At 42.3% G+C, this 15627-nt stretch overlaps 1 protein-coding gene across 4 annotated transcripts in view; it reads right to left on the bottom strand.

Annotated features, from left to right (window-relative positions):
* Nucleotides 1–658: 658 nt before the first annotated feature.
* The window catches only part of LOC105281846 (mucin-5AC), a 219653-nt gene continuing 204684 nt past the window's right edge, over nucleotides 659–15627 (bottom strand). The window contains exons 3-9 of one of the 4 annotated variants that reach the window (XM_026970157.1): nucleotides 14182–14307; nucleotides 13647–13757; nucleotides 12936–13122; nucleotides 7353–7534; nucleotides 3405–3645; nucleotides 2875–3074; nucleotides 659–1975 (exon numbers count right to left, since the gene is read on the bottom strand). In XM_026970157.1, coding sequence (XP_026825958.1) covers nucleotides 1949–1975; nucleotides 2875–3074; nucleotides 3405–3645; nucleotides 7353–7534; nucleotides 12936–13122; nucleotides 13647–13757; nucleotides 14182–14307 — 1074 coding nt within the window. In that variant the 3' untranslated portion in view covers nucleotides 659–1948. Of the gene's footprint in view, nucleotides 1976–2380; nucleotides 3075–3404; nucleotides 3646–6472; nucleotides 6509–6798; nucleotides 6837–6959; nucleotides 7188–7352; nucleotides 7535–12935; nucleotides 13123–13646; nucleotides 13758–14181; nucleotides 14308–15627 lie in introns of those variants that run through there. The other 3 variants (XM_011343371.3, XR_894378.3, XR_003406624.1) reach the window with 3 other exon arrangements.

The following is a 15627-nucleotide window of genomic DNA, read 5'->3' as shown; positions in this document are numbered from 1 at the left end:
GCGGACCGAAGGTGCAGCCTTCGCGTGAAGCCGGCGGCTTCTAATTGAAAAAGAAGGAAGCGTCCTCCAGCCCGGCCGGCTGGCGGTCCAGGATACCTCCAGGAGGGAGAAAATGCTGGGCTGAAATTTCCTTTGTTACCGGATTCTTTTCACGATCCAGATTCGTCATGTCGACAACGTGAAAATATTAAAAAACGAACTTGTTGAAATTTTCAATAGACTAATCTTTCATCTTTAGCTCCGAGATCAAGACGTCTCTTCTCCCCAAGTCGAAATGATTATTCGCGTCTTCTGTGGAACAATTATGAATGCGGCGTGTAATAGTTTAGCATGCAGGAGACGGGATTAACGAACGAGATTGTGTTTTACGACAGAACGCTCGCGGATCTCTGGGGAGATAATTAATGTACGCGCGCGCGACTCGCGGCTGCGATTTCTCGCCATAATTCACGCCGTCATTTTTCGCGTTTCCGAGGCCGTTTATCTTAAACATTTTACGAAGGAAGTGACAGCCGGAAGATGTTATTATATGCGTACGCGATGATTTACATCGCGCCTTTGTCGAGCCACGAGCGCAGTTGCCGCGCGTTGTTACACGCAAACGCGCGCTTTAAACGCTCCAATGCGAGATTCCCGTTTAATTGACAAGATATGTAAATCAAATAAAGTCTTCTTACGTTTACTGACAAAAATTCTTAATACAATCGAGTCTACATACAATGTTGGTCGCAACCATCTTTTTTTTCGCAAAAATAACGCCCAAGAAATGCAATACATCCGAGAGCCAAGTCTCGAGTAATGAACGACAGCAGATACGCAGGGTACACAAAGATACTTAGTACAATAATCAACTGACAGTGGTGGGGTTTCAATCGGTTCTCTTTAGAGCGATCGTCAACGTCAACGAGACGCTGGCACCGCAAATTTCGCGCGAGCTCGCAACGCTCATCGAAAAGCAGAGAATGAAGAAAATGGCGTGCGAGAATAAAATTATTACCAATCGTCGCCCCCCCCCCCCAAAAAAAAACGCGCGTCGCGAAAGACTAGAATGATTAAGAATAAACGCGCCGGGCGCGCCGATCGGAAACACATGGGATGTACGTGCCTAACAACGATTAATTAATAGCGATAATTATGATTACAGTATTACGTGTATGTACGATAGAGTAATGCGGTTCGGAGAGTGGAAACATTTTCTTTTGATTTCCGGCGAATACAATATTTGCGTTTATGTATATGTATGTATATATATATACCGCGAGGAATACAATATGTACAAATGCCGCGATGCAGAATGAGTCTCGTTGCGAGTCTTTAAGACGAGAGAATTCATTCCTTCCATGATTGTAGCGCTTTTCATGCGTGTTTTGAAGAATAAGACTATGCATACATTTTCGCGATGCAAAAGAAAATAAATAAGTACCAAAAAGACCTGAAAAGATACAGAGCTATCGGAAATAACGTCCGCTTATTGTCTCGAATTCAACGTTCGAATTCTTGCCTGATAAATTCTTTCTCGAGCGTAATTTACGTCGAGTATTACGCAACACTAAAGCCTCCAAAGTGCGTAGATACATATGTGCACGATCGTATTGCCCCTTTATAACACATTTTTCGTTTATAAATAAAAATACACGAGACGCAAATGTCGAAGAATTGACGAACGTCAATTGGCGCGTCGTGTTTAGCTAAGAACACCTACTTACGCAACGACACTATACTAGTGAGATGAAGATACTTATATTTCGCGGACTCTATTGAACTCTCGTCGCGCTGTAATATCTCGATCGCGTAAACTGTTTTTCGTCATTTTCGTCATTTATCACAGCATCGCGCGTTACAGCGTTCCTGTGTGCTCCGCAAATGGAAAGTCGCGTCAATTAATTACGCACGTACTTCAACGAATCGTGGAAGCACCAACGATAAAAATTCATCCACAACTATAACATTACATATATATATATACAGGGTGGCCCATTTTAATTTATACAGTCGATTTTTTAAAAAACTAAAAGAGATACGAAAAAATGTTTCAGACAGACATGTCACGATTTCAAGGGGGACATAAGATGATACCATTGGTTTGACCTTGAATAGTCGTTTGAAGGTCACGCGAAGATCACCTTCAATTTCTTAAATTGAAACCCCAACTTTTTATTGCAGATTCTTATTCTCCATCGAAAAGTAAGTAACTTTTGTCTGAAACATTTTTCCGAAAAATGTCATCTTATGTCCTTAAAATGTCCTCAAAACTCATCTTGAAGATCATTTTAAGGACTATTCAAGGTCAAACCAATGGTATCATCTTATGTCCCCTTCGAAATCGTGACATGTCTGAAACATTTTTTCGTATCTCTTTTAGTTTTTTAAAAAATCGACTGTATAAATTAAAATGGGCCACCCTGTGTGTGTGTGTGTATATATATATATATATATATATATATGCGTCGCCGTGGCGCTCTATAATTGCACGACGACTCCAGACTCGTATAAGTACAATACATTGGACGAATTCGAATTTGTGCGGACGGATTGCGATCATCAACGCAGTCTGTAACGATTCGACGTTTCCTCGTCGTTCTAATGAGCGATTATTTCGTCGCGCAAAGATACGCGAAACTTGGACAGATTTCACTGATCAAGCGCATCGGTGCAGATCTCCCAGAAAAAATACTTTTTCATCCCGCTCCCTCAAGCGCGCCAGGAAGTCTCGCCGATGCAACTGATCTCGCGGATCTCGCGTGCCAACGCGCGCCCGTTCGCGGTCGGAGAATGACGATTCTCCTCTTCTCGGTGAGCCTGACCAATCCTCCCTCGTTCCGCGTCTCAGTCGGTGCGCTCGGAAGCGAAGCTCTCGAGGTCCACGTAGTGGCCGTTCATGTTGTCCTCGAGCAGCTGGGCGAGATCCCTGCGTAGGGTCTGGAATTCCGGCCTGCGGTCGGGGTCGGCGTGCCAACATCGGGATATCACCCTGAAGAGCTCGCTTCGGCAGTGCGAAGGTCTCTCCAGCCGGTAGCCGTTGTGCACGTTCCGCATGACCTCCCGCGCCGTCATATCCGGGTACGGTGTCGAGCCTGCAAGCGGAAGAGCACGTAAGGTGGTACCATCATTACGTCGGGATGTCGGCACGATAAGCCGCGGTAGGGTAGAAGCTACCGCGCGCATGATACACCGAACCGCGGCGTACTGACTCGCTGCGTGCCCAACAAGGTACGAAACGGGCGCGCGCAGGCTTTTACGCTTTTAACTGATACAATGATAAGGTAATCGATGTGGAGAAAAAATCGCGATAGTCGCGCTCCGTGGTCTCAGCTGTTTCACAAGTTGTTAATTCTGATAAATCTACAGGCTCAAGTTGACATTCGACGGTCGGCCAGACGTGATGCGAAGAAAGGAAGCCTTACCTAGAGTGACGATCTCCCACATGAGGATCCCGAAGCTCCAAACATCGGTCTTCGTCGTGAAGAGGGAGTAGATCAAGGACTCCGGTGCCATCCATCGGATGGGCAGGGCGTTCCTGCCGTGCCTGGTCTCGATCACCTCGCCGTCCTCGTTGGCGAACCTCGACATGCCGAAGTCGGCGATCTTGCAGAGCTTGTTGTGATCCACGAGGACGTTTCTGGCGGCGAGGTCACGGTGGATGATCTGCACAGAGCAGAGAGAACGAGTGATGAAACGACCTGCGAGGTACATGTCCCATTACGTGTGCGATTGCTTATGGGTCGGTCGGCCGGTCGGTCGGCCGATGGGAAATTACACGGTGTTACAGGCGCAGCTCCGTGTCGCTCCGAGAAAAACTCAGCCTTGAATCTTGGAGCGGGACGACAGAACGGGATCGGCGACAAAGACAGAGACAACGCGGAGACACGACCGGTGTGTCTGCCAGGACAAATATTGCCTCCGCGAAGCATGAACCAGACGCTCGTTAGCAGATCCGGTAAATCTAGCGACGTCAATCCGCAGATGAGTATTCGGCTACCGGAAGTAAGGATTTCTGGGAAGATCGAGTAGCCGAGAATATAAAATTAGAGCTGACAAGCTCCGGATTGTCACGCGACAGTTGGAAATGTCGTCTGAAGGAAACGTCCGCGGCCGTCTGTCAGCGTTGTGAAAAGGCAAATAGTACGGTATAAATTTTGAAATGTCAGGGTGCACGTAATTTGATTAGAAATTATGATGCTTGCGTCGTACCCACAATTAGCGGTAGACTACTATTATTATTAATTGCGTTTTCGGTCGATCGTCGTTTCGTACTCAAACGAGCGACGGTTTTAAATATTCCGTCGACTCCGAATGATTCTGAAAGTCGCAAAGAAAAAAAAGGATCTAAATAATAATTATTACGGTTTGGTGACGCAAACGTGATGTTACGAAACATCGCACAGCTGCGCATTCTGCTTGAATGTGCAGAGCATGCAAATCTAAGACGCATCCACGCATATCCGCAGCTGGTACGGCACGCGCGCACTATCATTTAGCGTCTACGTAATTGTCTATTAACTCGAGAGAATTATTTTTACAGAGTTATTTCCGAGAAGCTATTATACAACGGAAGCTGATAATTCGACGTTCGGGAATGATCAGGCGCTCACGACGGAGTTTGGCTCTCCGTTCGCCTAATTGTCACTAATTGCCCAGAAGCGTCCTTAAAATCGCTATATTGTTTCAGAAACGATCCGCGCTCGCAAATTTTCCTCTTCCTCTTACGTTACGTTGAGATATTACGTACGAGGACAAGCTGTTCTGAACGAACCGCGAAAAAAATATTTGCCTGATCGTTCGCAAGAATTTCGGTCTGTTTTAATCGATAAGGCGCATCGAGCGCGGAATAAATTGACATCGATGAGCTGCGCGCGCGATTTTCGGCTCGAGTGTTTACAGGAAACATTTGCTAAATTTTTCGGATCCGGTTCGCTGATTCGTAGCAGGTGTATCATGACAAAACATGAGAAACTTCACATCGACGTTATGTTAATTCCTGTTTACTATACGAATATAAATTGAATGAGTTTCGGAGAAAAACAAAATACGTCGTTTATACATAACTGGAAACGCATGTGCTAAATGCGTCACGAGCTTTACAAGAATTCAGAAAAGAATATAATTAAAAAGAATTTTTAACAATATTTCTGAAATTAAAGAAAAGTATAACGAACACTCCTGTAAAGTTAACATTTTCTCAACGATACGCGAATAATACAAAATTTTTATTCGCATATTCTGCTTGTATATGTCTTGTTTTAATTTCAATTAAATTCATCAAATATGCGTGGAAAAAATACCATTAAGTTTATCGCTTTCGGCCCGGACGAAGAAGCGGCGAATGAACGTATCCTCGAACTCGTTCCTCACGAGAAACAAAACTTAATCTTTACCCAGTGACACAGATCTCAACTTCGATGGAGCGATGCAAGTTTTACGAGCGTGCACGAAAATGTTTGAGATTAAACATCATTAACGTGTTGTTTGCCAAACACGTAGACGGATGTTCGAAGGACTCTCATCTTCGATGATTTCTCACGAACCGAACAAGAAAGAAAGAAAGAACTGTGCAAATTATTTTCATCTGTTTCTGTTAGCAATCTTTTATCGCTCAGGACACGTACGACATATGTTTATGAGCCCCAGCTTCTTAAATTGGAGTCATTGGTCCGATCCCGGTGGAAAAATCGCGCTATAAGGTATTATCGAGAATGCTCCTCGAAGCCGTAAATGCTCCGAATGGAACGATCTCTTCCGCGATCGTAAAGGAGAAATATTAAAATCGCATTCCGAAGCGCGACCTAACCGCGGAGATGGTACAACCGTGCATTACTATGCGCATTAATTCTTACGCTCGCATCACCGTAACCGTAGCTATGCCAATCTACATCGCGCACGAGAGGAACCGTTCTCCATATTTCTTAAATGCACGAACGGGGCTGCATTAAAAGCTGGCCATGAAAGTTGTTAAATATGCGCTACGTGGCGGCAATCTCGCGAGCGATAAACATTCGTGATTTAAGGAATTACTGTATGCTTTACAGGAAGCGTAGGCTCATGCATATGAATAAACAACGAGATTTGCGACATTTAAACAGCTCTAAAATATAACCAAAATTATTACGATAAAATATCGCAGTAAAAAAGAACATTTTGAAGATTCTGTTTTAAGCTACATTCGAATATCAATGTAACTTTAAATACGTCAAATAATCAACGATTCGACGATTTCGCTTTTGCGAATCCCTAATCGCGCGGGGATTAACGAGGAGGACATCTGCACATTTTAAGGGGGGAGCCTGCTTTAGAACGTTGAAAATAAGGTATAATTTTACGAATTTTTTTTGGAGAAACTATACAGCGGATCATTATAAAACTTTGATGCATTTATTAGTACATGTTTAAAGATAAAAAAAATTATTTTTTTATTTGAATATATCGCCTGTAGAGGTCGTCCTGGAGGCATCTTAGTGCAGCCGGCATTGTAAATTGGTAAGCATTCTCCTGCCTCCAAATTTCATCCAAACTGAAAAATTGAAATATTTTCTCGTTATTTATGAATTCCCATCGTCGATGAACCTTTAATATTCATAAAAACATTAAGTTAAACAATTATTTTTGCATGAAAAAGTTCAAAAACTTTGCCTAAAAATCGTACTTTTGTGTTCTAAGCTCCACCATTTTGGCACTTTTCAACTTTTTTCTTCTCTCTTTGGTTCATCGACGATGGGAATTCATAAATAACGAGAAGATATTTCAATTTTTCAGTTTAGACGAAATTTGGAGGCAGGAGAACGCTCACCAATTTGCAATGCCGGCGACGCGGCTGCACTAAGATTTCTCCAGGACGAACTCTACAAGCGATATATTCAAATCAAAAAATAATTTTTTTATCTTTAAACATGTACTAATAAATGCATCAAAGTTTTATAATGATCCACTGTATAGTTTCTCCAAAAACAATTCGTAAAATATACCTTATTTTCAGCGTTCTAAAGCAGGCTCCCCCCTTAAACGGTGGACTGCATCGATCGCCCAAGTGTCGCCTCAAAATTTATCGCGATTCCTTTCCTCTCGTGTTCGGCAATCCTATCCTATCGACGACGAAGCGCGCACACACGTCGCCAAAAAGGAAGGAACAGACTAGCGAGCAACAAATCGCCATGTAGACGTCAGTGGTTGATCTTGAAGCGATTTTTTTCCAACTTCTCGCAGGAAGATGACAATTAGTTACGTCGACGAACATCGAGGAACATTTTCAGTTCGTAAACAAGTCATTGATAATAAAAAAAATTAATTTAGCACGCTATTATGCTTCGATGTTACGGGTGCCGCCCAAAAAGGCGAACGCGGGTGAAAGTGTTACGTACCTTTTTCGATGCAAGGTACTCCATGCCCCTGGCGACGCAATATCCGAAAACCGTGAGATCCCTGGATGTCAAGGCCGCAGAGTCCTCGCTGAAGTTGTAAAAGTACTGCCTGGTGCGGTGGTCGCGCAGATACGCGAGCAGTTTGCCGTACATAACGTACTCCAGTATAAGATAATGAGGCTCTGTAATCACAGAAGATCACGTGCTGCAACTTTTATATTTATTAATAGAACGGCGCATGAATAAACGCATTGGAGCGCATCGCGCAAGGATAAGCTCTTGTTCATCAACTCTTGCTTGCGATTTGCATGAACGAAGCGATCTTTAAAAGGCAAGCGGCAAACAGTATTACAAGACGTGTATCCTATGTACATGGATTTGCTTGTACACGGAGAACCGTACGAGCCACGTAGAGTAGCGATTTACCAGTCGGGACATGCTTTGCGGCGATATTTAGCAAACTGAATCATTGTGAAAATATTGTCGCGCGTAGAGAGGGAGAGAGGCACATGGTGTTTCTCTTGGACATCAATTACACTTTCCAAGGCCCGGCGAATTTTTCCCGACCGCATCGACGTGAGTCTCGTTACAATCTCGAGTAAATGTCGAAAGGGAGATTTAAATGTAATCGATGTGTTTCAGCAACATGAGTCTCCATTTTCTCAAAATAATATATGTATAATTACATATTATTATCGAATATTGCGATCTTGCGCAAATTTTGCAAAATATTTAAGTAATATTTTAAATATATAATAACTAAATAATATTTTAAATAATATTTAAGATTAATTATTTAAATATATAATATGTAGGATACTTAAACTAACTCTTAAAGTATTGTAATTCGGATCATCAAAAATCAATCAATATTTATTTACGTATTTCTGTATTTCTTGTCTCGTCGATTTAAAGCAATTTCGAAAGTCGTCTTGATAAAGTTATAGCTTGTGTGGGATTAATTTTATAATGATACGGAACGGAGCTGTTTTGATCGTGCCGACCGTACATTTAAAAAGACGGGCGATTAGAGGATCCCGTGGTAAAGACATGAGAGAAATATTCCGGGCGTTTGAAATAAATTCAAGCACTCGCGACGCGCTCGGAGGAGACCCACTCCTCCGGATAGTGCCGCTTGATTGTAACTTATGGAGCCACTTTTGTCGGCTCGTCGCCATCGTAATTCTCATATTAGGCCAACATTACCACCCTCCTATAATTCTTGTTCGCCGAGTAACACGCATTAGCTCCGCGCTCTAGTTTAATGCATGGCCGTTAGTTAATATGTTGTTCAAAGTGGATTAAATGTGACATAATAATGTTCGTAACGTCTGTTTCGCTTGCGCGTATCGAGTCACGCATAATTAACTTGCGTATTAGCAATTTAATGCGTATGATATATACCATATTGAAATAGCTCCCGCGAATTACCACATCATGCACTAATAAATAGCCGCTAAATACAAATATAAATACATTGATAACAAATTAATTAATTATTTCTGACGAAAGTTATTTATTAGTTAAAAGATCAACGTGATAGAATTAATTATCCTGCTCTTTTTGCATTTTTCCATTTCTTTGATTGTAACGATTGTAATAATTCGCCGAAAAGATGTTGGAGAATATTATTTTACGTACGCAAAATGTTAGGAATAACAATCTCTCAAGTTTATAACGTTTATAATAACAGAAAAATTTACACGTTACAAAGGATTGCAAACGAAACTCGATTCAAGGCATTATTTTATGTCACCCTGTTGCGTACGTAAAACTAATTTATTTATGAGACCAGTGCGCTCGAACGCCGGTTGTTCTTCCTTTTGCCGTCGCATAAAATATCAAGGCTGCAATGTCGTGTATAGGCGTATTGGATTTGCGCCAGCCCTACCTCCGTGCAAAAATCGTGGATTCATGCCTATGTCGATCGATATGGCACGCGCGCGATACAATAGCCGTGACGAATGTATTATAAAACAACGGGAGAGGTACGCAATTTCGAGCGTATCGTTCACGTTCGCGTTTTTATGTAAATCATATTTCGCACACGTAATAATCGTAAGTATATTTTCGCGATATAACGAAAGCGCAATGCAAGAAGGTAGCGAAGCTACATTTCTCGATGCTGGAGGAATTGACAGGGAATTGAGACGTTCTTCCAAAATTAGAATCCGCTTTGACTCTTGAAATCGTATGCAAATCATCACGATAATGGATTATAAAAAATTACAACGCGATGAAGTCGCAGATTGTTATGTAAATCGACGATTCTCGCGCTACAAGATAATTATGGTGCGGTGCAATTCAATTTCGCGACAATTCGCTTAATTCCAGATAAGAACGAGGCAGGACATCGAGAACCCATTGAACGAGGCGCGAAGTACCGTCGTAAAGCGGAACCGCAGTGTTCGGTATCTGAAGCTTCCAGGATATTATCTGCATGAAAAACTCGTGTTAAAAGAACCGCGTTCCCGAACGCGTAGATTTGAAAGAATGCCATTCCTCTAATGTCGCAGCTATTTCATACACGCCGCCGCGCCCGTGAAGGCAGATAAATAAGCCGAAACTCGATTAGAGGCAAAGAGAAGAAACGGAGGGCGGCCGTTAAGAGAATAAGAGAACCACCCGTCGGCGAATAATTTTTATTCCTGTGGGGAAGGAGATACTTCTCTTAAATAAAACTAAAAAATTCACAACGACGTGATCGTGCAGTCGCGACATTATCAAGTGACAATTTAATGCGCGCGCTAAAACTGAATGGATTAAGATCGCATTGTGAAAATAAATAATCTCCCTGGAATGCTCGTGGATAATGATATCGGGCGAAAATTTCTTGTCTTGAGAATATCGTTAATTCCAGGAATTTCTTCCAGGAAGAACGGAATAGATTTCCGACACGTGAGAATAAAGACTCGACGAGGTGCAAGGTCGGTTCTCGCTCGGTTCGCCAATAATTCTGCCACCGGTCGGAACGTCGAAATTCAACGCGAGTTTTATTTCCGTCTGAACGACGCGACGGTCGTAAAATAGCGGTCGAAAGACTTTCTCTTGACGAACGTCACCGGGAAGAAATTCGGACGAGCGTCGCCGCGAACGATAAACGCGCTGCCGGCCGAAACTTAAATGTCGTAAATTTTATGCGGTGGCCCGCCGGGTGTGGGCCGTAGGAACTTTTCGCGTGCCATTGTGCGACGGTAGAGCCACGAAAAGGTCCCTCTTGAGGCCCACACCCTGAGATGTGCGTCAGCAACGTCCGAATATTGCAGGCACGCCTCCGAAGATCTCGATTCGCCGCCGCAATCATCCGGACCATTATTACGGTCTACGATGAGCGTTTTATCGTTATGGAGAATGATTATGGGCCAACTGGACGAGTTTCTTTCCGAGTTTATTCCTCGTCAATTTCTCTTCTGCGAACTTACTCGGTAAATAACTCTTACGTTGCTCGCTTAATTATTTATTTTACATACTAGGATATTACAATACAATTAGGATACAACTAGGAAATATTAAAATAAAATTTTATACGATCTTTGAAACGCAATAGATTTCCTCGGCTAATTTTGTTTTCGTTAAGAAAAAGATTTCTCATTTCTTCCAACACAAAGGAATCCACGTAGATTAGAAATTTATCTTAATTCTGCTTTAACAAATCACCATATTTGGCTGGACTTAATTAACGCTACGGTTTAAATAATGCGCGTCAATGAAAAGAAAGGCACAATAGCGACGCCAGTTTGTTAATCGAAACGATAACGTTATCGGGGATTGTCGCGCTTAAATGAGTCAATTAATGCCTCAGATTGCATCGCTCGTTTGCTTCTCTTCATTTACCTCGTTTCGATTCGCGAATGGAGCCCTCGCAAGAATACCGACTTAATAGACGTATTGTACCGAAGAGAAGCGTCGCAAGGATACCTATGGAAATTTATACGAACGATGAGAGCGACGATATCGAGCATACTGCGTGGAAGGAAAGACGTATAATGGTCCGTGCCCTTTCGTGGTCCATTCCGACATGTGTGCGATCATCAGAGTGAACTTTTGATGTCTTTACCGTAATAAATTCATCCGTCGTGAGAAAATCACGTCAAATTCCGATCTGATATTTTTCTATTCACTGGTTTTTTAATTTAAAAGTCAGAAAATTCTCAAATTTTACAAGAAAATGATTGTTACATCAGCAACAAGTTAAAGTTTCTGTGTACATCAGGAATCTTCAGTTACTCGACTCAGCTTCATAAAAACCGGATGCTGCATTTTTTTCAATCACGATAAAGTAACAGAGAATCATTTATTGATTACACTCTTGTTTGCAAATTGATGCAATCATCGGTATTTTTACATAAACTCATGCGATTCGCAAAGCTGAGACGATAGCGCCACGTAACAAGAAAATGAATTCCGATTAAAAGTTGTTAATAATTTATTTTTCCAATTCTGCATTTCTGTCCATAAAACCGACAGACTTCGAGACACGCGAGTCGATATCTGGTGGAAAACTACAAATTGTTTACAAGGCGATTTAATTCACAGTTGTCAAGTTGTGGAAGTTAACAGCAATTGTCTAAAATTATTGTGGCGCAAGTGATGGACACAGCACCGAAACAAATAAATCTTCGTATGCAAAACAAAGCGATTCACACGTAATTATCATAATGACTGTCTAATTTATCGTCTCAAGCGAAGGCAACCGCAGTAAGGATAAACATTTTCACACGGACCGTTTAATCGTTGTGGCAAAACTTCCTTTCCTTCTCCTTACGCAACGTACTTCAAAGCAAGCAAATGATTCTGCAACAGCCGGACGTACCGGACGCGCTTCGAGCGTTTCGTGAATGCAAATTATTGATTTTCGACAAATATACGAAGAATAAACGTAAAGAGAAAATAAAATCTCGCTTCTCGATGTATCTCAGCGCGTTTACAGCATCGCAGCGGATTCGATCGCGCGCTCATCTGGCGAAATACGTGATCGAGGCTTCTCGTTTTATTCTGAACGACGTTTAACCGCGTCGCATTCGCGGGAATCCGAATAATCCGGCGCGTCTGATGCGAATTTCGATGAAATTGCAAGGACGACTAGTGGAAGGAGCATCACGAGAGCATTGGTCGACGTCCGGATGCTCGATCTCTGCCCCTCCCTCGCTACGACGAGGACTTGATTACTTAATTACCATACGTTGGCGATCCGCGCGATTCTGCGATCAAAGTGCCGGCAGTTAAAACGTCATTACGTTTTATAAAGTTTACGCTGTCAAGGCCAACACGCAAGGTCGAAGGTAAGTGGTGATAATGAGGAGGATTCAACGAATGCAGGTGCGGTACCGATTATCCGCCGATGCAAATGGAGATGGAGAACGCACGCGCGCGCCCGATTTCTTGCCCAAGCATCTCAGCATTATACCATTGTTCTCAATAACCGAGGATTATGTTTGCATATTTTTCGTTAAAAATTTTAGCATTGTATCGCCTTCCTTGAGAATCGCAGTTCAGGTAGATTTTTTCGTTAGAAAGGACTGTGACGACGTAAAGTAAGCGTTTCGGGTGATTAGGACTTTACAAATCACGAGTTGAACCTACCTTCCTCGGTGCAGCAGCCCAAAAGCGTCACGACGTTCGGATGACTGCCCAACTGCTTCATGATTTCGAGTTCTCGATCCAAGTCTTCCTTCTCTCGATCGGAAGCGCCTTCCTTCACGGTTTTCACCGCCACTAATCGAGTCGTGCCTTGGTGACCTGTCAAGTCGTCGGCTTCGGCTTTCCACACCTAACGTCATCAAAGTATTCGCCAATTCAAGCAGAAATTCTTTCTCTTGAAACCTTGCCTTACGTTAAGAATATTTATCGCAACAATGGAAAGAACACAATTGTTACGATGGGAAACAGTTCCACGATTGATCCATCTTTCTATCGCCTATTCATCGGGAAAAAATCCAGCCCGTGATAGATTGCACGTTCCGCGAGTTTTCCCACAATCTATTTTGCATAATCAATTCGATTATACCAACATTACGCTAACCGGCCATTACACCGTGTCTCATGAATACGCCGGTCAAATTGCACACGTCGAAAGTCGCTATTGCAAATCGATGCGGATGGAGATTCGCGAGTCGAGGAGAGACGAGTTAACAAAATTGCCGTGCGATGGAGGGAGGATGATGAAGCTGCTGAACTTTAGCGCGTAAATTATACCGCCTCGTCTCTTAGTTCCAAACGCTTTATGAATCCGAATGCAAATTGCGGGCTCATTTTTTGCAAAAACGCCGCGGGGGATGCTCAATGATGCCTCACCTGGCCGAAGTTTCCTTGCCCGAGGACCGTCTGCAGTCTAAGCTTATCTCTAGAAAACTCCCATCTGGATTCCGGCGAAGGCGGAGGCGGCGGTTTCTCAGCTTCATGACACTGCACAGACAATTGCAACGTCAAGTTGCAGTTAAGGACCATTCAATAATCAATTACTAATTGATATGCACGAGAGCAACGAAGCATCGGAATTAAAAGTGCATTGTTGACAGATTTCAGAGTTTCTCTGGGAAAATGAATCTTCAGGATTTCCCACTGACTCACTTCTACATTTTATACACTAACGACGGTTTTCCTCTTTACGCAAAATGTAGTAAAACGAATCCGTTTGTTAAACAACGGGCAAATTTGGATAACTGACAAAGATTATTAAATGATGGCGCAAACACTTATGCGAAATCGCTGATATCAAAAGTTATGTGGACCTATGACTAGTTGAACTTTTCTTCAAGACTATAACGTGCTTCAAACGCATCGGATTGCCAAATACAGATTTAAAAAAACAAGACATTAAATTTCTCACCAAGTGCTGTATCCTCGGTAGCTTCGTGATCGCCTTCTCGATGGACGTTTTGAAATCGCCGTTTTCCAGATTAAGAGCGTCCTTCCTGCAGCTTATCTCCGATGACGTGTCCGACTCTTCGAGCACCTGCATAAGCAAATCAGCATCAGTTAGCCGCGTGCGAAACGACGCTCGCACGCGCTCACGCGTGCATTACGCGCGTCGGGGAGCCGCGCGAATCGATCGTCACTCCTGTTTAATTGGGATGCGTGATGACGCCGCGCGGCAATGAAGATCATCGAGATAGATCGAGACACCCTGCACGCGGGCGTATATGTATGTGCTGGGATACACGTGAAAATACGTCGACACGTTCCTACGATAAAACGCGCACCCTAATGACGCAAAAATGACGGATTTAAGAACGTAAAACGCTAAAGTGCTTCTTACAAGAGAGCAGAATAGAAAACGGAGAGAAAAGTCTTGTTTATGTAATCATTAAGAAATTTTTAATTTTTTTAAATTTAATGAATAAGTTCTTATATGTACTCTATAGAGCATTTTAAATTTAACTTTAATTCGATATTAAATTAAAAAAACTTTTTATCGGGGTTGAAACAATGATCAATCTGAATTAAAAGTTGAAATAACTGCACGGAGAAAAATTTTTCATCGGATAAACCGATTAAATAGTTTTCCGATTGTTAATTTCGTTTTCCGATTACCTTCATCGGATATGTCCGATCATTTTCCTTTGTCTTTTATGCACTTTAATCGGATATATCCGTTTGTTACTACGTAATCGGTTTATCCGATGAAAATTTTTCTCAGTGTGACTTCAAAGTATTATTATTCGCTTTATTCTACGTGTGATATGACTTCGCGTTAATTGTACGAGTTTGATTTATTACCAAGAAGCAAAGTTACTTCGAAAAGATATTCGATACGAGTCGGAATAAACACGTTATTTTTATTGATATATTTGCGTGCTACGTTATCTTGTACAGATTGTTTCGAGGAACGACACCTACAGTGAGCTTTTATGTGAAAATTGTGTAAAAAATCGTCAGAAAAGCGAATCGGTTTGCTTGTCGACGATGAAATTTCAATCTTAAGAACACAGCGTGCTCGAGTTTAGCGTCAGGCCCCGGACAAGCCCTAAAGCGGCCCTTCCTATTTATTTGGCCCTTGTACTCGTCCCTTCTCCTTCGTCCACTTCTTTTTTCACCGTCCACGCGAACCACCTTTGTACCGCCACTCGGATTTATTTCCATGACTGTCGGGTTAAATTTAAATTTATGCCCGCGTTATTATTTATGAATGTCTCGGGCGTGAAAGGATTTCGCTTATGTCATTTCCGGAAATTTTGCACCTCGTATCATTCTTCTCGCGTCAAATGTAACGCCAAAAATCGTTTTTTACACTCGAAGTATTCATTAAATAAGAATAAAATTTCTATAATTATAA

Source organism: Ooceraea biroi, chromosome 6, assembly GCF_003672135.1.
Source record: "Ooceraea biroi isolate clonal line C1 chromosome 6, Obir_v5.4, whole genome shotgun sequence".
NCBI classification, from domain to species: Eukaryota; Metazoa; Arthropoda; class Insecta; order Hymenoptera; family Formicidae; genus Ooceraea; species Ooceraea biroi.
Note: the sequence above shows the minus strand (reverse complement) of the source record. Positions and strands in the feature narration are given on the sequence as shown.